Here is a 25,277-nt window from a genome sequence, read left to right on the forward strand (position 1 = left end):
CCCAGGTTTGTCCCCCGGCGCTGTCTTCAGCAGTTCAACGCGTTGAGTGCCAGTGGGGGCAGAAAGCAAGGAAACGGACTTCTGCCTGTCGGGTGGCGCAGGACAGCGCTTGAGAGAAAAGCAACAGATTTCCTTACTTCCCTCATGTTTTCCTTCCTGTAATCCTGGAGGGAGACATACGGCACCACGCGCCCGATATTCCCTGCCCTTCCAGGAACCGCACCACGGCACAGCTGCGGTGCCAGAGCCAGCCAGCCATGGGAAACATGGCGGCACAGCCAGCAGGCGGGCGTCGGCCTCGGGGACACGGGGTTTGGTTGCGGTCAGGTAAAAGGTCACTTTCACTTAGGGACAGATTTTTTTTTAAAAAAAGTTCTTCTGTTACAGAGTTGAAATTTTATTTCTTGGGCTTTGACAGTGTTATCAGTATGTCAGCTGTGGTAACTCGCATCTTCTCCTGGAGGGAGCAGATACGCTCTGGTACCTCAGGGCACCGGGCCCGCGGCCGCGCAGACCGCGGAGTGAGTCACCGGCGAGGTGCGGTGCTGCCGCCGAAGTCCAGCGGTGCTCTGCCACCTCTGTGGGGCCGCTGAGGGCACCGAGCGCGCAACCGCGGGCCTGGAGCCTCAGAGTCTCCCGCGTCTCCCTGCCCTCAGAGCCGCCACCGCCTCAGCCCGCCGGGACCCCCGCGGCCCGGACGCACCAGCGGCAGCGCGGTGTCTTCACAGCAGCCGCTGCGCTCGAGGAGCGGCTCGGTAACAAAGAGGACTCGGCTACCGGCGGGGGCGCCGGCCCCCCTAGGGTGGCCCCTCTGGGCGCAGGGCGGCCCGGGCCGCGATGGCAGGCGGCACGCACCTCGCGGCTGCCGCACCCCCCGCGCCCCATCCTGTCCGAAGTTTCAGGCCGGCGGGGGCGAGAGGCGACATTTTGTGGGGCGGCGGCGCGGGCAGAGCACCTGCGCGCTGCCAGGGCGGTGCGGGCCGGCGGGGAGGGCAGAGGAAGAGGAGGGGTAGTGTCAGGAGGAGGGAGCGGGCGGCGGCGGGGAGGGCGCCGGTTCTGCGGCTATCGCGAGAGGGAGGCGCCGCTGGGAGAGGAGGGAGGGCGGCGGGGGGGGGAGCCCCAGAGCCGGGAGCCCGGCGCAGCCGTAACGGCTCCTCAGTTTCCCATCATGGCGGGGGCCGGCGCTAGCGGCCGGGATAAGCGGGACACGGCGGCGAAGCTGAAGACGGCGCTGGGCGGCGAGAACGGCGCGGCGGCGGCGGGCGAGCTGCGGGCGCTGCTGGAGCGGGTGCTGGCCCCGGCGGCGGGGCCGGGCGGCAGCGGCGAGGCGGCGGCCGAGGCGCTGGAGTGGTGCCGCTGCCTGCTGTCGGGCGGGGAGCCGTGGGACAGCTTCGTGCAAGCCGTGCGGGCCTACGACCCGGCCACGCTGTGCGGCCTGGTGTGGACGGCCAACTTCGTGGCCTACCGGTGCCGGACGTGCGGGATCTCGCCCTGCATGAGCCTGTGCGCCGAGTGCTTCCACCAGGGCGAGCACGCCGGGCACGACTACAACATGTTCCGGAGCCAGGCGGGGGGCGCCTGCGACTGCGGCGACAGCAACGTCATGCGGGAGGCCGGGTGAGCGCCGGGCGGCCTCGGCGGGCCGGGCGGGGGGGGCACCTGCCGGCTGGGGTGGCTCTCGCGGGCGAAGCAGCCTCCCCGCGGGGCGGCGGAGGTGGGGCCGGGGCTCGGCGTCTGCCCGGCGCCTCCCCGCGCGCCGGGGGCGGGGGTAAGGGGCACCTGCTTCCGCCTGGGTTGCCTCCCTCCGTCCGTCCCCGGCCGCGGGTCGGACCGAGCTCCGTGGCAGCGGCGGCCGGGCCGAGCGGGAGGTCAGCCCCGCCTTCCCGGCCGCTAGCCCCGACGGGGCGTCCGGCGAGGTGGCTTCCTGCTTTGTTGATGTGCGTGTGTCAGTTTTGTAGGACGCTTATAGAAATCTCGTTGTCCTTGCACCGAGTGCCTGCCTTCAGGGACGCTGATAAGGCGGAGTGCGTGGGAGGCGGTACCTGTCAGCTCCCAGCCTAGGCCTAGCGCAGCTAGCCGTGGAGTGTGTCCGAGCGCTTTTGGACTTCACGTAAAGAAATACACCAAAATGAGCACATTGAGTAAGAAGGAGCCATTTTTGTGTTTTCCCAGTCTGCAGTTCATCTTGCCTTCTGGTTTTGCTATTCTCAATTTTAAAGCAAGGAATTTGGTAACTCTTGGATGGGTACAACAGGGCAGAGTTTTGGGGAAGTTGGATGTCCTTCGTGTTCTGTAAGCGTGCAGACCTACTTGAGGCAAGACTTAAGTACCTGGTCAGAAGAGGGGGAGTGTGGTACCTCATTATACTCTCCTTTGTTCCCTTTATACTCAACGGTAAAAGGAAGGATCAGTCAACCAGTTACTGGGTGGAGGTGATACTTCAGCAGTAAACTTCAAATTTCACAACTGAGTGTCTTTTTGGAGCTCCCTGTGTTCCTGTTCGTTTGCCAGAGAGCTAAAGACTTCACCAGAAGACAGTTTGGAGTGCTTAAGTGAGGCTTCTCTTCTGACTAGCTTTCTAGAATAGCCTTTTGTCTTGATTGTTTCAGCCTTGGCGAGATGGCACGTTCTCGTAAGAGCCATCTCATCTCTTCCTAATAAATGCTGGGTTGTGGCTTACCTAGCAGAAAATGCTAGGAATGTGTAGAAATACTAAATCATGTTATCATGTTTTTAACATTTACAATGTACAATTCTGCATCTCATCTGCTCACTCTGCATCTTAAGATTCCTTCTCTTTTTGCATTTCTACTTAGATATTTCACTAATTCTACTTTTTTCTGTTACCTGAAGGTTGTCATCTTGGCTCTGATTCTTTGTGTCTATAGTCACCGTTTCCCTGCTCTGGGCCTTGAGATGGCTTGATTCTTTGTTTATTAAGTTTCTTTCCCTTTTGCTTCCCTTACTATCTGCCTTCATCATTTCTTCATTCTTCGTTATTGGTGTAATCTTTTCTTATTGGTAGACTCCCTCTAATGGAATAATTTTTTTCCTCCTTTTGTTTCCATTGATATTCAGTGGTTTCAAGGGGCTACTCCTGAAGTGATTCTTTCTTTATCAGTTCTTGTTCAACTTCCAGTGATTCTGCTTTCCTCAGTACCAGTGAAGTAACAGTTCCCCTTGATTGTTGGAAATAAGAAAAAAAAAAAAAAGAATGTAACTTCTTCCCATGCTCAGTGTGGGATAGATTTAGGGCTCCTCTTAGTGGTAGGATTTTAATAGAGCACAGACAAATTGATCTCCTTTAGGTAAATATTAAAATTACTTCTGATACTGTTCTCATCTCGGAGTTTATAGCTTTCACAATTGTCTCTTCCTGTTTTAAACAATTTTGTTCTTGAAGAAAGCTGGTTTAATAAAAAAGAAAGAAAAAATGCTGTTAAATTTGCAGTGCAAACCCTGAGGGAATAAGAATAATTTAATTTCTCTATTATATTTACCCTACTTACTACTTTTAATAGTAGAATTTGAGAGTAAATTGTTTTGGGTGTGAGGTACATCCATTCAGGAGATTTGATAAAGAATCCCATAGTATCTGATCAGAAACAGCACTCTTGAGTTGAGCAGATTTTCCGGTCCTCCCGGACGTAAAGGGGGGCAATACGTGATAGGGTGTGGAGTGCCTGCACGCGACATAAGGTTGCTCTGTTTATCTAAAGAATTGATGTTAAGCCAGTGCAATTAAGTGAACTAGAAACTGTTTGCTATGCAAGACAAAGTAAGTTAAGCTTAAACCAATGTAAAAACATGAACATGTGCAAATGCACACACAGTTTTGTCTGTGGATTTGAATTGATTCAGTGCAGCATGTTTAGATAAACCAGTGTAACTGTGTGTATACAAATCGATTGCACAATTACAAAGGTAATGCTTTACATGTTAAAGTTAGGAGGCCTTCCTGGTAGACTCAGGAAACTGAAATGTGTCTAGCCTGATATAACCTTGGCCACCACAGCCTAGGCTTCTATTAATAGCAAGAGAATCAAATGTAGAGCCTACTTACGAACTTTATCTACCATCTGCCTGCTCAGATAAAGTTTTGTGTAGGTACTGTATAGGAATATTATCGTAACAGTAGTTTGCTTCTGTTGGTTCTTGTTATCTGGTCAGAGTTTTTTGATTTGATGCATCTCAAAAAATACTTTTAATGAAGTCTTAGTTAACTGCTCTGCTGTAAAGGAAATCTCTCCAGCTTACCATCTGGAATATCTTTTCATTTCCTTTAGGGTGGCTCATGTAAATCCAGAGGTGGTTTGGTCTAGGGTATAAGGATGCATGTGTTAATCTTTTATTACTAATTAAATCTATAATTTACTTTTTAAAGGTAACTGTTAATTTTTTTATTTCTGATGCCAGTTTTATAAGGAAGCTGGAATATAGCATAATAGATGGCTGCTGATTTGCTTTAGGTAGCTTGTGTAATTCTCGTTTGGTTTAGAAAAATCAGATTGTCACACTCTCTTCAACCTTTTGATTCCCATGCAGATTTCAGTGGTTTTGATACTTAAGTTAATTGGAGTTGGTCTGATATACTAGAATGTAATTTAGACTTTAGAAAATACCTAACTTTGTAAATGTAGCTGCTTGTCAAAGTTTTAAAAACTCTAGCTTGGCAAGGTTTAATAGATTTTAAGATCCAGTGGTATGTCAGTAGGTGAAAATAGTTTGTAGTTGTCTCCCATATGGTATCTAGCCGTGGGCAAATGAAATTTTGCAGCGCCATCAGAGATAATTACTAATGTTTTGAGGAAGGCAAAATATTACATTTTAAAGAATTTATAGTAGACGTATGCTCATAGTTCAGCAGGCAAATTAATCTGTTGGAGGAGAAAAGCCCTATGCAGTTGGACAGGGTGAAATTCAGACTGAAGTATTTTTTGCTTGGTAGATGATCCTGTCTTATAATGAAACTTGATAGTTTATAGAATAAGCTTGAAGAAAGCAATATGCCATGTGATTATACTAAGAGTATAACTAGTGATCTGTTACTGATGAGTACCATCTTGTTTCTGGGGCTGCCTTGTTCTGATTCCCCTTTAAGTCTGTAGACAAAAACCTGATATACTAGAGAGGCTCTACACTTCGGCTGTTTCATTCCCCTGTGTCCTGTTTCTGAGGATGCCTCACTCTGTGTTGACTTATTTGTTAAATTAATCATGTGGGAAGCAGATGTTTTAGTGCTGCATTACAGTACGAAGAGAATAATATCTCCATCAAGAGTACATGTCCTGAAAGGCAAAAAGCCAGGTTAAGAATTTTGTTAAACAGGCTTTTTACATTGATGTTTGCTGTGTATTTGATGGTAGTTATGGCAACCAATGGCTCCATTGACATGGAACATTGCCTTCTCTTATGGCGTATGTCAAAGGGTCTAAGAAATTATCAATTTCCGCGTGTGACAGTGGGCCATTTCTTTATCACTAGGCATGCATGCAGTCAAAAAAGCTATAGTTATAAGAAAGGTTACTGTTATAAATTGATGCTATATGCTGTATGTTCAAGAGCACCTTCAGGTACCTACCGCAGCTTTCTGCAGTTCTGTCTCTAATGATCTATACTTATTTTTCCATTTAGCTCTGTGTTTTAGAGTGTACATGGAGATTCTATCTGAGCTACATACTACATTAGACTTCTCTCTGTTTGATTTTTTTTTTTTTGTGGGGGTGGTTTATTTATTTTTTTATTTTTCATTATGTCTCTCTTGGGGCCTGATGTATCTGTTGAGTCTACCATGATCCCTTATGAAAGGGCTAGATAATTCTCTTTGCCTCCTTTCAGTGCCAACAAGTATGAGAAGTATATTCTTAATTTCTAGCCTGCTAATTTTGTCCTGCTTTAATTTATTTAGAATTGGCTCTGTTTTTTCAGTGCATTAAAATGTCTGCACCCAGTATTATTGAATAGTTAGTTTTAGGTAAATTTAAATTTCAAACCGTAGCTACCTAGTATTGATGACCTTTGCTACTCTGTCCCCATATCCTTCTTTTCATCCTTCTGGCTCAGTTCCTTATTTTATCCCTTTTCAGAGACACCTCCTTGCAGGAACTCATTTAAATAGAAGTGACCTTGCTGTGCTGTTTGGGAACTGTGGAAGAATACAATCTACCAATATATGGAAGACAGGACAAGAGGAAATGGCCTGAAGTTGTGCCAGGGGAGGTTTAGCTTGGATGTTAGCAAGTATTTCTTCACTGAAATGGTTGTCAAGCATTGGAACAGGCTGCCCAGGGAAGTGGTTGAGTCACCGTCCCTGGAGGTATCTAAAAGACGTGTAGACATGGTGCTTAGGGACATGGCTTAGGGTGGGCTTGGCAGTGGTAGGTTAATGTTTGGACTCAATAATCTTAAAGGTCCTTTCCAACCTAAATGATTCTATGATTCTAATATATTCTATTTCTTTTATTTTCTGTTGCTAAGTAAGAGTAAAGGACCTTTTTCCTGTTCTAGACTTGACAAAACTTTAACAGGTATAGTGACAATTAAAAGGCAGGCTTGCTGTTGAGAAAGATATTATTAATAGTTATGTTTGGATGTATTCTGTGCATGTGCATCAGGCAAGGTCTCTTGTATCATCTTGGGCTGTAAGATCAGGAAAGTAAGATCTGCCTGTAGCTGGGTTCTGGGACGTACAAGTAATAACTATTTTACTGACATTAAGTAGATTATGTGGTTATTTTATGGAGTATCTTGCAACAGTGAATCAACTGTTTAGCATACATATAGCTGTTACTGCTTCAAGGTTGTCCCTTCCAGTATGACTCTATCAATTGTATTCTTTAAGAGTAGACAAGGAAGTGTCAGTTCTCCAGGACCTAGGCTAGGTTGAGCAATGCAGCCTCACGGAGGGAAGAGTGCTCTTTCGTAGCTTTCTTCAAAAAGTTGCTGAAGCAGATGCTTTATCAACAGGCTGAGACCCTACACATTGTCAAGGAGATTAGCCTGCGAGCATTGTGAAACTACATAAAAATATCCTTGTGTTCACGATTGTTGGGCTGGTACAAACAGCATTCTGTAGGGTCTCTAGCAACTCCATGCAGCTTCTCTGTACTCCACACGCTTTCTAGTACTGTTTAATATCCTCATCAATAACACACACAGTGGGATTGAATGCACCCTCAGCAACTTTGCAGATGACACCAAGCTGAGTGCTGAGGTCAACATGCTGGAGGGAAGGACTGCCATCCAGAGGGACCTAGACAAGCTTCAGAAGTGGGCCCGTGTGAACTTCATGAGGTTCAGTAAGACCAAGTGTAAGGTTCTGCACCTGGGTTGGGGCAACCACCTGGTATCAATACAGGCTGGGGGATGAAGAGATTGACAGCAGCCCTGAGGAGAAGGACTTGGAGGTACTGGTGGATGAAAAGCTGGACATGAGCTGACAATGTGCACCTGCAGCCCAGAAGGCTAACTATATCCTGGGCAGCATTAGAAGAAGCGTGGCCAGCAGGTTGAGGGAGGTGATTCTGCCCCTCTGCTCCACTCTTCTGAGACCCCACATGGAGTAGTGCGTCCAGCTCAGGAGCCCTCAGCACAGGAAAGACATGGACCAGTTGGAGAAGGTCCAGAGGAGGGCCACCAAGATGATCAGAGGACTGGAGGACCCTTCCTATAAGGAAAGACCGAGAGAGTTGGGGCTGTTCAGCCTGGAGAAGAGAAGGCTCTGGGGAGACCTTATAGTGGCCTTCCAGAACCTAAAGGGGGCCTCTGAGAAGGATGGGGAGAAACTTGAGCAGGGCCTGTTGTGATAGGACAAGGGGTAATGGTTTTAAAAACAGAGGGGGGTAGATTCAGACTGGATGTAAGGAAAATATTTTTTATAGTGAGGGTGATGGAACACAAGCACAGGTTGCCTAGAGAGGTGGTTGATGCTGCATCTCTGGAAACATTCAAGGCCAGGTTGGACAGGGCTCTGAGCAACATGATCTGGTTGAAGGCATCCTTGCAGGGTGGTTGGAGAAGATGATCTTTAAAGGTCCCTTCCAACCCTAACTATTCTATGATTCTCTACTTTTGAAGTCCTTGGGACTACCAAAGACGTCTATCTGAAGGGACTGAAGAGAAGTCTGAGCTGTACTGCGTGTTAGCTTGGCGTGAGAGTCTGAATAAATCCATGGTCATGTACTTCTAGTGGGTGCAACTTCAGAACAAAGTCTCCACTATTTGATCTTCTGCATACAAGGTACGGGAATTCATGCTGGGATTCACACTGACCACAGCATTTCAAAGAACCACTGTTACCATGCAGTAAATAATTGAGTCCCTCTGCCCTCCTCCCCACCTTTCCCAAACATAAAGCTCAATATTTTGTATTGCTGCTTGGGACTCAACAGTAACACTCAGTAGTTTTTGCAGAGCTTCATGTTAGGTCTTATCCTTGGAAAGCAAAAAAGTTTTCAGGTCACTGTGGTGATTAAGTACATCATGGCATACAGTGAGCTCACAAACCTGCCTGTCTTGTTTTCTCTCAAGAATACTCTAATTAGGACTCCATCTAAATTAGTTGCCGCAATGATTTCTCAGTGGTTAACAGCCAAGTGATAATTTTCTATTACTGCTTTTAGAGCTGTGGCCTGACTAGATGCCATGTACGTTATAAGTGCCTCAGGAATAACATGCAGTTGTTTTACAAGGCATCAATAAGAAACTCTAATGTATTAATATGCATAACTTTAAACATTTAGAAGCCTGAGCTCTTGCTGTGTTAGTCACTGAACAAGCTTAAAATAAAGGATGGTTCTACCCCAGAGCTTTTGCTGATAGGGCCAGTCTGGTTTGAAGAACACAACAGTACTGTGAAGGTTGGGCTCACACAGTATATCTTGCCTTGTCTGAAATTGGCTTATTTATTGTATGACTTGTCTATTGTTTTGTAAAATACCTTGATATATATTCAGTTTAAGAAGAAGTGGTGTTTTTGAGGTCTGTAGAAACAGTCTTGTTCAGATTTGGGCTAACTATTGTTGATTTTCAGTTCCTTTGCTTTGATCTCGCCAACATCTAAAGCTCCTTTTATCCCTTTTGTGAAACTATCAGCTCTCCAGGATTCAAAGTTTGCTATGTCAGGGTGGAGTGTTATTTGTCTGGTACATATCTGATCTACATAGAGCTGTCAAGGGATCTGTTGGCGACAGAATAAATGTGATTTTGGGTGTATGTTTGGGGAACACATCCCTGAAGAACTTTTGTCTCTTAGATCTTTCTTAATGACAATTAATACAGGTTGATTCAGAGTTCAGGCTGTTCTTGCTTATCACTTGCAGAATATCAGGAATTTTATATTTTTAAAAAATCCTGGAATGGTATCTGACAACTGCAGATGATTTTAAATAATAAGTATCCTAGGTGCCCTTCTCTATGGAGTGTTCTGGTAGCTTTGAAAATAATACGATGAATTTTGTTTACATTGAAGTAATAGAGATAGCTGTTTAGGTATTACAATAACAAGGACTGTGTAAGGAACTCTGTTGCCTTTCTCAGGATACATCTCAGTTTCTGCTCAGTGCCTGCAGCGATAATAGCTCTGGCATGAAACACAGGGACACTTACCTTTCCAAGAAAACTGCAAATTACATATATATGCCCCTTGTCTGTTGGAGGCCTGACCAAAGTGGTGTCTTCAGCTTAAGTAGATAGCTTTTATTAAAATCCACACATTTTACTCAAATCTTGAAGAACTGAAGGTTGTTTTTACATTTGTCTAGCACTGTGCAGTCACTTACAGCTTTGTCAGATGAAGTATTTAGGCCAAAATATTACATGCTGTATGTTTGACTGCTTAGATTTTCTTGGAAAAAAATTCTTACCCAGAAAAATAGTTTTGTTAACTCTGTTTTGGAAACTTGATTTTTGCGGTTTAAATGGAAGATGCACTGTCCACGTGCTTTAAGGTAGGTATTTGATGGGACTCTGAAAGCAACTGGGCAGGGAAACTGTATGTGAACGAACAGCTTGGGAAGAGCAAGGGCCAAGCAAAGATGGCTCTGATGAGGGCTCAGGACCAGAGACTGTTTGCTGATCTGCTTGTCTCTCAGACCTACTTTTGAAGTCAGCTGGGAATTCTGCTTTGTGAATGCTATGTAAGGCTAAGAACTCTGAAAAATCAGATCCTAAAAATTATGACATTAAGAATCCAGAACTAGAATATGCATTATCTCTTAATTTCTCTATCTTTAGGTCCATACTCAAAAAAAAAAAAAAAATAGATTGTACCTTTAGAGTCTATATTGCAAAATAATTTTGAATGTTAATATTTTTCTTGTGGGCTTTTTAAATTAAGGTTGCTTTTTAGAGTTGAGTTTGAAGAGTATTCTTGTCAATGCCTTCTTCAGTACAGTGAAATACTAAATTAACTGCTCATTTAAGAAGTACAGTTCTGTTTCTCAACTGAAAAGGCTGCAGTTCCTGTTGGACAAAATGGTTAGAGACTGTATTCGTGCATGCAAATGGATGAATTAAGATAATTTTAATAATCTTAGTACTGCCATTAACAGTGTAACTGAGGCCCTTTAGCTTGCAAGGGCTTCACTTTGCAATCACTGTGATGTTTGAAAAAGCTGCACTGAAGAGAATGGGTATTCTATTTGTAAGTTAGCTATCTGTGTGTCTGTTATTTCACAAATATATTTTAAATTGTGTGTAAATTGAGGCTTTTTGATCAAACTAGGTAAATGTAAGCTGTGCTTAGATGCAATTACAGTGCAGTAATTATATCTCAGAGCATCCACCCTTTTTAAAAAGGCAGTATTTTTGCAGCAGAAGATTGTGTTAGCCTCTTGTATTTCTCTACTGTCTATCAAAATGCACAAATTCAACAACTTTGTGGGTCCATTCAAAAACACACTCAGCTTTGGCTTGACTCGGAAGTCCGTTCCTTCTCATTCTCACTGTATTTCTAAGGTCTTACAACTGAAACTACCAAATCTACTGTTTCTGATTGATAGTGGGTACTTAGGGCCACAAAGATGATAAAAGGGCTGGAGCACCTCTCCTATGAGGACAGGCTGAGAGAGTTGGGGCTGTTCAGCCTGGAGAAGAGGAGGCTCCAGGGAGACCTTATAGCGGCTTTCCAGTACGTAAAGGGGGCCTAAAAGAAAGATGGGGAGAGGCTGTTTAGTAGGGCCTGTTGCAACAGGACAAGGAGTAATGGTTTCAAAATAGTGGGAGGTAGATTTAGATTGGAAATTAGGAAAAAATTTTTTACAATGAGAGTTGTAGAACACAGGAGCAGGTTGCCCAGAGAGGTGGAGGAAGCCCCACCTGGATGAGGCTCTGAGCAACCTGATCTAGTTGGGGATGTCCCTGCTCCTTGCAGGGGGGTTGGACTAGATGACCTTTGAAGGTCCCTTCCAACCCTAACCATTCTATGATTCTATTATTCTACTTGCATACTAATAAAACTCGTTGTAGTTTTATCTACTATACAAGGTGTTTACATCTGAGGACTAACAGAGGGTAATAGAAATTATCTTCTGCAGGGCTTCTTTGCTTTTTCTTTGAAGTGGAGAGCTCCTTTCACTGAAGGCATTTATCAGCTGCTGTAGTAACTGGGGAAGTTTAAAAATTCTTCTTTGAAGTGGAGGAGTTGCCTTCATAGTGAGCCTTGTATCTGCCTCATCCACTAGTTGGTCAGGATAGCATCCTCCTGCGTTGTTGGGTTTCCGTTTTTTTTTGTTCTCTGTGTTTTGCTCCCTCTCAGGTGAACAAGAAAAGGGATGATGGCAGGATGATTCAGGGATTTCAGTGTGACTTCCAAAGAAGCAGGTCTGTGAGTGTTGGTGGATTTAAGCTGGCTCAATGAAATTTTTAAAAATTATTTTTATTTTTAAGGAAATAACTTCTGTTAGCTTAGCTTCTGAACTGGTTTAACACAGGATCAATCAAGTGCTGAAACAAATAAGATGGCTGAATACAGAATTGTCAGGATTGACCTAGTTCAGCTTAAGCAGTTGTGAAACTGTAGCCTAAAGGAAAGGAGTTACTCTACCTGCAGCCGCTTCTAAAATACATTTTGGAAATTCACATTAGAATTATTAAAGATGGAAATAGTAGGAGAGAACAGAATGAATCTGGAAAGTCTAAAGAGGTGGTTACTCAGAAGATGTTAATGTTGCTGATGTTAATACTTGGTATTCCTTCTCCTGTAGGTGTCAACAATGTTTTTCTACATCTTACAAATAAGGTGTCAAAGCAGCGTAAGAGAAGTTTCAGGAATTATATTTTAAGTAATATGGACAAGATTGCTTGTTAAAGCTCTGTTTTTATTTCATTGCAAGTTACTCTGTTATTCTTTCCGTTTGCTGAAGTTAGCCTTGTCTTTCTGTGAAAAAGCAATTTCAAAAGTAGGAAACTGCATGGAAAACAAAAGCCAGAATATGCTTTTGAATCAGAGAAAAGAATAAGGAAAATGATTATGATTTTGTCTCCTTGTAGACCTGTATGTTAGTACTTCCATGTTAGACCTTCAGTGAGATGGAGCTTGACTGTCTCTGGTTAATGCATTGTCATTCTCACTGAAATACTTCTATTATTAAAGCTTATTGTAGTATAATAGTAAAAACAGGAAGGAAGATTGTATAGCACAAGAAAGTTGAAGTACTAAAGATTAAATAGGAACTACAGGCCAGTTGGAAAAGTATTTTTCAGTATTAAAATCATGTAATAAAGCTTAGATCAAGGTGATTTGTCAGTTTTCTAGTCAGTCTTCCTCTCCATAGTCATTTTTATTTTTGAGCTTCTTCAGAAAAAATGTATTTTGTACTCAGTTTATATCCACCTTTCATTACCCCCTATTAGAGACTCCTGCCTGCTCCAGGTGGAGGATTTCTGAGGCTTGACGTTACCAGGAGAGATTTGGAAAACTCTCCTTTTTGTTGCCCATTAAATCCTTATTTTGATAGTCCCAAGAGCATTTTGAAATGTACATTTATGTATACAGACAGTTCTTTACCTAATGCTCTGGTAAGGAAGCTCTTTTAGAAGTGTAAGGAACTGATTATGGAATACCTTTGTCTGCTGTCAATCCAGCGACTGTGTAACCCATTAGAGAAGTTTTTCACAGGTATCTCTGCCTGTATAGGAGGTTTCAACTTGTTTCTTCCTTGGCACAGCTTGGGGTTCTGACTCTTCTTTAGTTAAAAAAAAAGCTGTTGTTTTAACTCTGAAGATCTTCCAAGTCATTGTCTGGTATTTTGGTCAATATTTGTAGAAGAATTGTATAACACTCTATAAAGGCATAGAGCTTTCAGTAGAACAGAGTATCGGTATTTCAGCACTGTAGAAATGTCATACGATGGCAGGATTGATTTTCTGTAATTCAACGTAAAACAGAGTCTCATGAGTGAATGTTATAAACTTGGGCTTAGTAAGATTTCTTCAGCCTGATTTGTAAATAATAAAATCTGGGTACTGGCTTAGATTAAATCTTGCCCTTGAAATTCAGTATGGCAAATAGCTTGTCCAGTGGCAAGTCATCTCAGTAAGGACATATCCTGGTATCCTTACCATGTACACATTTTTAGCTGTTAGTTAAGAACAGCTACAATAGTGTGTTAATTTTGGGCAATGTTTTAATACCATAGCCTTTGGACTATAAATATAGAATATTGCTCATCTTGTGAAATGATATTGGCATTCCTGCTTTAAGGTTTAGGGCCTGGTATCTAGAAATCGTTCCCGGTTCGGAAATACTGTAATTTGACCCTGTGGCAGTGAAAGGATGTTTCCTTACAGTGAATTGAATTTGGATTCTTCCTTGATTTTCCAAAACCTGTATCAATACAGTAATAATAGCACACTTTTTAAGTCAATATGTTTCTTGGGGACCAGAGCTGTTTATCTTCTGTGGAAGGAAGCCTTGTACTTTGCAGAAGCTGGGATTCAAAATACTTTATGTATGAGTTTTGTTACCGTGGCTCCCTTACCTTGTGATCATACCCAGTGAAAATGTCTTTTGGCCGAATGCAAAATATACAGAGGGGACCAGTCAAAGATTTCAAACACACTGCATAGTAATTCTTCCTTGTATATTTTTTAAGTCTATTTACTTTTGATCCCTTCTTATAAAGGTAGCGGTGAAAGAGAAACCAAATACCTTTAAGGTAATAAATGAGGCACCGTATTGCAACATAGATCAAGCCAGATTTGTGATTTATGGCAGTTTAGGTTTCTGTATGTGGATGAGACAAAAGTGAATGACTTTTCATAACTCCTGTGAATGCCATTTGCAAAAGTGAATGACATAAGTGAAAACCACCCATTTGTGCATTAATTAACAAAGTTGACAGTCATTACTGAGCCCTTTCTGTGAGGCACTTCCCCTCCTCCCCAGGGGTGGATAAGCTGTATATACAGACTGCAAATCATCTGGCTAATACTGATACTGTCCTTGTTTACCTTTTATTCATAAAATGTATAATCTCTAAAGTGAAAGAGCAAAGGAGAAGTTCTTAGTCTTCATCTTGTGAAGATGCTGGCCAGTCTTGTGAAGATGCCCTCTTAATTGCTGGACTTGTATCCTCTTTTTTTTTTCTTCTTCTTTTGTTCTAAATTTGTATACTTGCTTTGTGGCTTTCTTCTGTTTCCTTCTTCTCTTGAAAGTGATGCTTTAATGGTCCTCAAAGAAGAAAAGCTTATGTTGTAGAAAATAGCGGCGGCTTCTGGAAAATATGGCCTAGCAAATATAGGGAAGATAACAAATAAATTTAGAAAACAGTTTTCATGTTCAAACAAAGCTGAATCCATTTCTGAATCTTTATGTTGAAAAATGCAAAATTACTGGTAAAATCTAGTGAATTTTTCTGTGAAAGTTTACTCTTGTATGATGTGCTTTTAGACTCTTTATTCCTTGTTAGCTTCTTTTTTTGGCATGGGTAAATAACTCTTTGATGTTGGTAAATGTCCTTTCTAAAAATAGATTGGGAGCAGAAAAGTATTCAGTGGCTCTTGAGTCAGGCCATGTTAAGTCAGTGGGAAATCATTCTGTCTGCTCCAGTGGGGTTTGGCTCAACCTCATGTCATTGTGCATTAGACAAGCCTCAGCTACTACCATACAGCAATTATCCAAAGAAGAAATGTTTTATTTTCTTTTTAAATTAAACAATTTGCACAATACTTGCAGAGTGTTTCTATCATCCTTTGATAAATAAATCTTAGTTGCTATATATTTGAAATAAATACTGATCCTGCAAATTCCTATGCTTTTTTGGAACTGGTTTTTATCAATGTCAAAAGACATTTTAAAAGTCATTATCTGAATGAAGACTTGAAGAATCAGGCCAGCCTCTGACTACTTCATGGAAAGGAGAGGAACTGTTTTAGTTAGATATTTTCAATTAGGCTTTTTAGAAATTGGGAGGTATGTCTTGATAAAGAAAAATTCAGTGTTCTTCTAATTGGTCAATGGAAGGTTCTTCTAACATGTATGGGAAGAAACTGTGTTGTTAGGTATTTGATTTTTGAGAACGGAAAAAAATTGGCAACTTTATAATTCACTGGACTCAGAAATAAAATGGCTTTGAACATAGCAGTTGGAATTTCAGAATACCATTTCCACACCAACTTTAATGTAGAAGTATATACTCTCTGAAAAACAGAAAAAGCAATGTTTTTCTTAGTGTATGTTAACTCTGCTGAGCTGTGCTTGGCTAACATTTTTCTCATCTGTTTTATAGGTTTTGTAAAAGACACCGGATTAAGTCAAATTCAAATGTTCCATGTGTTCCGAAAGACTTGTTGATGATGTCAGAATTAGTTCTTCCACAGTTCATCTTTAGTCTTATTCAGCACTTAAGAGAGGGGTATAATGAGCCTGGTATGTTTTAAATTTGCATGTATCTAGCATATCTTACCATGCTGCTGTCTCTTGCTTTGCAGTCTGTGAAGACACAGTACATGAATACATGAATGCTATCTAGAGTTTATATCATTGAATTTTGTGCTTCTTTTCCTAACCAAGTTACTGCCTGGCTAGGTGATTTGATTTTGTTCTCTCCTGAAGAGCTTCTTAAATATATTTTAAGGGTTGCCTAGCATTGTGTTGAACTCTTCCAGAAAATGAAATCAGAACTAATTTGAAACTTGTACATGTGAATTTTAGAGCATTATTAAAATATAAATTAATTTATTTTGTGGTAGTCATACCTGTTCAGCCTTGTGAAGGTCTTTGCCAAATTACATTACATTTGCACCAAAAGTTCTTGTTATGTGGTTTTCAGCTCTTGATCTGCCATCAGAGAAAGACCTTCATAAAATCCTCCAAGTTTTGGAGCCTCATGTTTCCTTTCTAGAAGACTTGACCAAAATGGGAGGAGCAATGCGATCAGTTCTCACCCAGGTTTTGACTAGCCAACAATTCTACAAAGATCTTAGCTCTGGTATGTTTGTTTTATTTCTAATAATTTTCAAATTATAAAGAATTTAAGGGCATAATTTTTGTTTATCACTTCAGTCTTGCATGTTTTTATTTGACTTCTCAAACCCAGAAAAATGCATGTTTTTAAATCTTTTTTAATTGTTGATAAAAGGGAGGTGGGCTTCAAGAGCAACTAGAAGCATTTAAGACCTGTAAGAGCAAACCTCTTATCCCCTGTGTCCCAGATGGCTTTATAAACATACATAATTTCAAAAGACTCGTTATAATAAATTCATTCTCTTTAAAGTGAAGTGAACACAGCAGCTTAGTACTTCCGAATAAAGCATATCAAGCTTATTCAAAGTGGAATATGTCCAACTTATTTTGGGATCTGCTCTCACAGAGGTTACTGGAGGAGACCTGAATGGCAGAAGGCTGTTGTCTGTCTTGCACTTCTGTGCAAAGCCTTTTTTCTTTTTTTTCTTTTTTTTTTTTTTTTTTTTCTTCTTAAAAATAACTTCCCCACTCCCAGTTAGTTATTCTGTCCTGTACCAAATCACAGAGAATCTGAAAATGTTGGGCAATCACTACTAATCCCAAACTACCTGGAATAAATTAACTCCATCTTATTTTCTTGTAATTAGAAGGTGTCTTTTTTGAGTCTTTTGCATAGGCATGGAATAAATAGTAATTACTGTAGATTTAAGTTGCCATAACTGGCGTGGGTAACAGCTAGTTGAAGAACAGACTATCTCCAAGTCTTTATTTGAAAGGCTTGGGACAGCTGCCTCAGGGACAGTTGTCTTTATTCTGTTGGCTTCCTCTTTTTCTCTCCTGTTTAATAATATTTGAAAGGGAGAACTTTAATGACTTCTCTTTTATATACAAAACCAGAACGCTGTCCAAACCCAACTGTTTTGAAATATCAAAACAAATCCTTTTTTTGATGTAGTGTTAATGGTGGTGGTGCTGGTAAAATAGAAATGAAGTATATCAATTAGAAAAAAACACTGTGTTGAAGGGGAAAAACTGAGAAGGTTTCTGGTCTTTTGGATTTCAGTTAATCAGTTGGGAAAACTTTTTAGCTTCTACATCCCATAATTGTACAGCTTATTAAAACGTTATGGACCACTTTTTAGATTACTTGTATAGAATATGGAGTATATGAACCAAATAGCTGGTTTTGTACTTTAATGCTGTTTTACGTATGTATTCAAGGTGTTGGCGAGAATGCATGTGCAAAGAAAAGTCATGAAAAGTACCTCATTGCTTTGAAAGGCTCTGGACTGACATTTCCTGAGGATAAAATTGCATGTGATATGCAGGAACAAGGAGCTGGAAGTAGCACATTAGCAGTTCAAGGTTTGTGTAGAAAAATATTTTAAGAGAAGACTTGATTATTGCTGATTTTTATATAAGATGTTATTTTAGTTTATTTAAAAAAAAATAAATCTTGATGAAACTTAAGGAATTACTTATTATTTAGTGCACCACCAAATTATAGGACTTATTTTAATTCTAGCAACAAAACTAAATGTGTTAACTTTTTGTTGTTAATATACTAAGCCTCATTTCCCAGTCATAGCATTAGTGGAATTTGAGTAGGCAAGATGAAGTTGCTCATAGTGGAATTTTGTCACTGCAACTAAGTTAAGCCACTTATTCTTACAAAAGTGCTGTGGATTTTTTTTTTCCCCCTAATCACTGAAGCCCATCAGAGTTTTTTGCAATTTATGAAAACATACATCTTTGTTAACTCAGTGTGTTGAAGTTCTGCAATGGAATGTACTTGCAAATCCCTAGTTTTGTGTTTTTTGGAACTCTTACTCCAACTTCTCAGTCCACTGCTGTGTATCTTTTAGAGAAAACTAATGTAGTCTTTAATTTCATACTGGCTTATTAAATATTGTAAAATAGTATCTTTTCAGTTTAAGACTTATGAAAGGAATCTCTGAATTTTTTTATTTCAAAAGGTTTAGCAGGTGCTACGGCAACATCAGGACAAGGGGATTCTTCAGATGAGGTGAGACTGTTTTTAAAGGCTATAATGAACTGCAATGGCATATTAAATACAGAGAATGCTTGCAGACAAATCCCAGAAACCTCAACTCTTCTATCTACCACAAATTCTCTCTGTCTTAATAATTAGAAATAATGGAGCTATAAAGGAATAGATCTCATGCCTTTGATTTACTAAGGACCACTTGAAAAATCCTTATTTTTGCTAATACTATTTCAGTTTAATTTGTGTATGTAATGTAGAAGAAACTTGTGTAGGTAGTTCAAAAGTCACTATAAAGTAAATTTGGCTTGATTAAAGCAAACTTAAAGCATGTAATGCTGTGAATGGTGTTAGCAGGTTTTGGCACTTCACAATCCAGCTGAACTAGTGATAGCAGCAGTGAGAATTTCTCTGTAGATAAATTCCCATGTGTAGGCTTGACCTTACTTACCAAACACTTTGAGTGGGAGTAAAAAGGAGGGAATCTCCTTTTAGATTGAGCTGCAATAAATAAGAGGAATTTGATGAGGAAGGTTAAATTCTGGTGCAGTCACCTTATCAATTTATTCTCTCTTTTTTTGCCATACTATTTAAAACCCAATTTCAACTAGTAAGCCTTAGCAGCCGTTCTAGTACAGTAGTATAACAAACTTTAAATAATGTAAACTATAGTTTTTCATAGGATTCTTGCTTACATTGAATTCTATGTGAACAAGTATTGAAGTAAAACAATTGTTCGTGTGCGTTTAAAACAGTTGTTTGCCTCTGTCACGAGCACAACAGCATCTGCTATGCTTTCAGCAATGCTATTTATAATTTGGCATTTTTCAAAGTATTGCTTGTTGTTTTTTCACCATCGCTTGACAAACAGACGAAAAGAAGCCCCCACAAAAGACTGCTGGCCCATGAAAGAAGGCGGCAATTCAAGTTAATGTTAATATCCTCAAGTAGTATTTTCATATACACTCAAAATGGCTCGGCATGCTTCTTTCTGCTTTACCCCTTTAAGGGAGGAGGAGACAAGTGTCAACTGAAGTTGTTAAGAGTTTGAAGAGAGATTGGATATCTCTGACATTTCTTTTGGGAAAGAAGTCCAAGAGGGACCTAGAGACAGAGATGTATTTCAGAAAGAAGGACTTTTTTTTTAATCAGGAAAAGATAATTTTTTAAATTAAAAGATATTTTATGAATAAAAAAGGGAGGAATTAAAATAACTGCATTATAGCTTGCTACTTAAAGGTTCCTCTTTTCTAGAAAGATTTTTCTTTCTGATCTCCAGGATATAAATGTACATGTAGGTATTTTATTATGTTGTCACAGATGTGATTCCCCCCCCCCCCCCATTTGAAGTTCTGCATATGCTCACATACCTGGAATCACTATTAAGATGTTAATTAAATTAATAAGATACAATGTAAAAAAGCACAAGACTCTGCTTTGAAATCTGTATTTAGAATTTTTTTTAAAAGAATGAGGAAGTAACATGTAGATAAAACAATAAGCACTCAAATTTAGATACTTTTTAGTATATATTTTCACTTCTGAATTTTCCTTTCATATTTTTAATAAAATTACATTGATACAGTACAAGATGCAATTAAAAATAATGTCATAACCTTCTTGGTTTTTTTTTTTTTTTAACCAAAAAACCCTCAGTTTGTGGCATCTCCAAAGAAAGTTGTTTTTTTATTTTATTATCTTTTTCTTAATCATGGTCTGCTTGACAAATATTAATTGCTGAAAAGCAAGTCCAGTCCTTTCATCAAAAAGCCAAAACAGAACCGTGCAGGTGGAAGGCTGAAATACTTATTAGAAAAATGATGTTAGTAGAGAAATGCTTCCTAGAGAAATGTGGAAAAAGTTATCTTGTTTTATGACTTCTCTTCTTCTCCCCTGCCCTCCTGGGTAAGTTACAAAGGGCATTTACAGCTTTTTTAATGCCGTATTATACTCTCTTATAGCAGAGTAAAACTATGTTCTAATTAAGAAATGTGGCAAGAGTACACATTCTAACTGGATTTTCTTCCTCTGGTATTTAAGATAAATCTAAACAGATTAATGTTCTTTCTTACCAAGTAAGTCTTAAAGGTAGCATTGCTTCACAGATGAAAGGCTATATTACAAAATTTACACAGGCTACAGATTAGAGTGGTGTTTCTGCAGGGAACTGAATGGCTTGAAAAGTTTTGCATAGTTCAGTATTTAGTTTCTCTTCTACAATAGTAGATGGTTCTAAGAGAAAAATTAATCTGAAGGATGGATGTAGCCTGAGATGCGTGGTGTGGGTTGTTTTTTGTTCTCCCCTCCCTCACCCCACCCTGAAACAGTATAGGCTCACTTGTGCTTTACTTCTCAAATGGTTTGTGTTCCATCCTGTGGTATTTTGGAGAGAACTCTGTTAGTTTCCTTTGTTATCTTTTCTTCCTCATGTTTTCCTTTGTGCAAAAGGAGGAAGAAAAATGCCCTCTCAAAACCTGTCCTCCTATTTAAGAAGTTTTTATTTTCCAAGGAATCAAATAAAACCCAGTTCATGAACACTTTTACCACACTGATGAATAAAACTTTTTGATTTGGATATCTCTGTTTGGCTGCTCTTGCAGTTTATTGAGCACTGAATGCCTTATTACTCTGTTACATAGTTGTTGACTCCACTTGCTATTTAATGGAATCATACAAAAATCTACGTATAGTATCTAATACTATATAAAGTTTATTATCTGAATTTAGAACAGATATGGCACGCCTTAGGCTTATTGCTAAATATTCTGTTATGTAAAGTAAATCTACATGGATCTTTGCTGTTATCCGGGTGTATTTACACAGCATGATCCAATGGGTAAAAATAAGGTGTTCCACATTTGCTTACTCATTCTCTTACTCTCTGTCCCTGGGCTTGGCAGACACCACGTGACCTAGCACTCATGATCTCACGGCTGTTAAAGCTCCTGCACATTACGATTTAATTCTACCTTACTGAAGTAATGGAAGCCAACTGTTTTAACATTATGGGGGGGGGAGGGGTTCTCAAGAAAGCATTTCTCATAAGTCACTCCTTTTTTCTTCTTTTTAGTGAAATCACTTCAAAAGTTGCAATGAAGACTGTTAAATGTTTAATTTTTTCTCACACTGTAGAAGGAGAAATGCATTTTGTTTGCCAGAGCAGTGGTGTTGGAGGCTAGAATCACACATTAATCACATTTGTATACCCAAGTGCATTATTTTCTGGTTAAGGCTCCTCTAGCAACTCTCTGGATTAACTGAGACTGCTGAAGAGGTCTTGAGACCTCCAGCTGTCAACTTGCTGGTTACAGGAATTTAAATTCCTTTTCTTCAGGGTCGGAGACTGAAATTGTAGTGTCCTGCAGTTCATATAATATCTCAGCAGGTCTGATTTTTGCTTTAGAGTACTTGACCCCTCTGATGGGGGAGTGCGCAGTGGCAACATTTTAAGAACTAACTGGTTCCCGATTGAAGTACAGAAGTAGGATGTGTTCACAAAGACCACAGGACACCTAAGAGTTCAAATGCGTGCCCATCTTAAAATGAATTTTCAAATGGAGGTACTGAAAGGATAGGAAAATTCAGACCTTTCGTTAATGTGATACTTTTGGTGAGTCCTGAGATATAAAATATGAACAATCTTTCTTCCCAAGGAAGGATAGCCACTTCTTGAGTACCACATTCTTTATAATTCCAGTGAAGTTTGAAAGTAAAATATGGGATTTGCTTAGAGGAGAAGGATATTTATTACTTATTTTTAACAGTAGATGTCTACATTAATCATCTCTCATTTTATTAGATCCAGTTGGAATCTTTATTTCTGCTGTTTCATTAGGGCTACCATAGTTAGTAAAGATCCATACAGCATTTAATATAGTTCTGTAACGTCACATTCTTTTTTTTAACATCCAGTGTTAGATTTTGTAGAGTGGTGGCGATGATGTTTTTAATGTGCATTGCATTTTGGGACCTTTGCTATTTTGTTTGTAGAGTGCCTTGAAAGCTTCAAATGACAAGTGCATGTGTAAAGTGTTTCCATTATTCTCTAGGGAAGAAGCAATTAGAATTTACCTCTTAAAGGTGTCAAAAATACTTTATTCTTGGATCAAAACTTTATGTTGATTAGAAAATATCTAGCTAATTGTCTGAGTTGCCGGATTTAATAGCCACTATGTTGGCTTATATTTTTGTAGGAAACAAAAAACCCCAAACGCTATAGATGAATACAGTAAAATCTTGGATGTGCAACAGTTAGAAATTTCGTAATGTTTAACATTTTTGTAGAAATCAGTTTCAGAAATCAAATCAGGTAACCTTACAAAATTAATTAAATAGGTCAAGATGTCTGAACTTGCAGATGATAATGTTGCCTGCAGGGCAAAAAAGGCAATTTAAAAAATAGTGTTTTTTTTCTAATGAGTTGCACAAAGTCCATGGTTCCTGTAAACAGCAAAAGTATTTTTGTGGTAAGAGAGTATGTTCAGGGCTTTTCTGTTTTAGCTTGATAGTAAAACCAGAATTTTGAGAGCATACCGTCTCTTGGCTATAAAATTCTAAATATACAATTATCAATTTTTTAAACTCTTCCCCTACCCCAGGAGGACCAGGATGGTAGCCAAGGTGTGGGCAAGCGCAAGAGGGTGAAACTAAGCAGCACCACCAAAGGTATTTATAAAGTACTGATCTCAGTTTATCGTATTTGCTTTATGTCTATCTTAAAAATTACCTAGGAATATTCATTCACTTCCTAAGCACTGTAGTGCTGCATATGACAGGTATTAAACATAGAAAAGTCTAAAAAAGAATAGCAAGTGAAATTGTGGTAATTGGCAACTTTGATTTTCCTTGAGTGACTACCACTGTCTAGGACACTGTTTGACCAGTCATTTTGTCACCTTCACGTTGTAAGCGGACCTCTAAAAATTCATCCCATTTTCACTGTGTGGCTGGCAAGATTGCCATACAGCTTGACAAACAAGTTTTTGATGTATTTATTTGTAACAGGTTTTTTTTTGGGGGGGGTGGTTTTTTGTTTTTTTTTTTTCATTATGCCACCGTACAGTATGATTGTTTTCTCAGCCAGGCAGGAATGGTTCTCTCTGGTTCTGGTTGGTCTTTCTGTACTGTTCTAGTGATGTTTAAGAAAAGATACTTGAATGAAGTCCCCATTCCGCTATGTTCCTATATTGAAATTAGTCCTCTGTGCAATTTCTAGTCCAATGTGAGCAGCACTCACGTTGAGATCAGTGCAAGTCTTAATTCAAGAATGGCTACAGGCTAAAGACAAGATAGCCCTATCCGGTGTTTGTCCTTGACATGTTTTTGTGCTAAAAAGTGTTTAAATAAAAATATTTAAACTGTTATTATTAAATAAAGAATATTTTTTTTTTTTAATATGAGTATGAGGAGAGTGACATAGGAAGCACAAAGAAATTGCAAGCCCTGAGAAAAGAACATTCAGGTGAAAAACTGTGGTGAGAGTTGTAAGAAAATTTCTGGAAAGGCTTTGGAGTGAAGGTTTGGAACTCGATTTTGAAATGCAAGGGTTCATGAAGTCAGGAAAAAGGTATTAAGGTGTTGTGAGGAATATGAGAAAGTAAAATTGATTGTTTCTAGTGGTTTCAGGTTGAAGGAAAAAGATTAGGAAGCTGTAAAAGCAGAGAATGAGATGTTTTGATAATGATGATCTTAGAAATGTGTGAAAGATTGTGGCAGAGAATAATAATGTGGAAGAGGTGGTAGTTTTGGAGAAATGCAGGGAGCTTACAAAGCTCTCTTACTTGAATTTTGAGGCTGCTGGCTTGCCTAAAAGATAAGTTAGAGTCAGGTAATGCAAGAAAAAAATGCTGGTTTTCTGATAGTAACTGATTATGGGGAATAGGCAGGGAGGAAGCTCAGGTTGAGAAGCTGCCAGATCTGAAAACCAGTATCAGCAATGGCGTTTCAGGAAAAGTGATACTTTAATTCAACATTTCATTTCCCCCCAGGATTGCAGTCTTCCCCCTCTGAGGCATCCCAACATGGACTGTGCTCATGATGTTGATAGCTCCTAATATCAGCCCCAGAGGAGGGAGTCTGCCAATGGGGGAAGGGTAAGTATCTGTTTTTATTAAATATTGAATAGTTTTCTGAAGTTTTCAGCATTCATACTTTATGTCCAATAGGGTATAAAATAAGAGTATGAAAAGAAAATTTTAGAAAACTGAGTATTGAATAAAAACAGATTTACCTTTTCCATATAAGCAGACTCCCATCCTGGGTCTTTAGTGGTACTGTCTTCATAGAGGTTTATTTCTATGCTGGGGGTATCTTGCAGTGCTAAGACTGATATTCCAGAGAGATGTTTACACTAGTCCATGGGGTCTTTTGTGGCGCTAAGAAAGAATAAAAGGTTTCTTTGAAGAAAATACAGGTTTTATGCTGAGGTTCAGTGATACAGGTATGGGACTGAGTATTGAGATAATTTTTATTTTTACTCTGTTTTAAATCCTACATCCAGCTGAAATACCTGATGTTTAAGACAATTTTAAACCCACAGGCACTATATTGGTTTTTTATTTGTTGAAAAAAAAATTTAAAATCATGTGGCGCTTTTCAACAAGAGTGGGAACATTAGTCCCACTGTTCTTGACAAATTTTCCAAGTTGGGTAAGAGCATTCTGCCTACTTAAATTCTGTAGCAGGTATAAGTGGATATATATTTTTTTCCACCCCTGCCTGAAACTGCCATATAAAGTATTTGATACACACTGTTCAACAAGTCAGAGAGAGCTGCACATCAGGGACAGATAAGGTGCTGTGTCACTTGTCTTCATGCCCGATGTTCTCACTCAGGGGCATTTGGCGTGTACCTAAACCTGTGGTGTC

General features: G+C 39.9%; 1 protein-coding gene across 6 annotated transcripts in view; it reads left to right on the forward strand.

The window, feature by feature from the left end:
• Nucleotides 1-535: 535 nt before the first annotated feature.
• UBR3 (ubiquitin protein ligase E3 component n-recognin 3) overlaps nucleotides 536-25,277 on the forward strand; it is a 115,233-nt gene continuing 90,491 nt past the window's right edge. For 4 of the 6 annotated variants that reach the window (XM_086751540.1, XM_086751542.1, XM_086751543.1 and 1 more), the window contains exons 1-6: nucleotides 536-1,617; nucleotides 15,729-15,868; nucleotides 16,272-16,430; nucleotides 17,627-17,770; nucleotides 18,382-18,431; nucleotides 23,009-23,075. In XM_086751540.1, the coding sequence (XP_086607666.1) occupies nucleotides 1,169-1,617; nucleotides 15,729-15,868; nucleotides 16,272-16,430; nucleotides 17,627-17,770; nucleotides 18,382-18,431; nucleotides 23,009-23,075 (1,009 nt within the window). In that variant the 5' untranslated portion in view covers nucleotides 536-1,168. Of the gene's footprint in view, nucleotides 1,618-1,976; nucleotides 2,111-15,728; nucleotides 15,869-16,271; nucleotides 16,431-17,626; nucleotides 17,771-18,381; nucleotides 18,432-23,008; nucleotides 23,076-25,277 lie in introns of those variants that run through there. The other 2 variants (XM_086751546.1, XM_086751545.1) reach the window with 2 other exon arrangements.

This window comes from Chlamydotis macqueenii, chromosome 6 (genome assembly GCF_036417535.1).
Source record: "Chlamydotis macqueenii isolate bChlMac1 chromosome 6, bChlMac1.mat, whole genome shotgun sequence".
In the NCBI taxonomy this organism is placed as follows: domain Eukaryota; kingdom Metazoa; phylum Chordata; class Aves; order Otidiformes; family Otididae; genus Chlamydotis; species Chlamydotis macqueenii.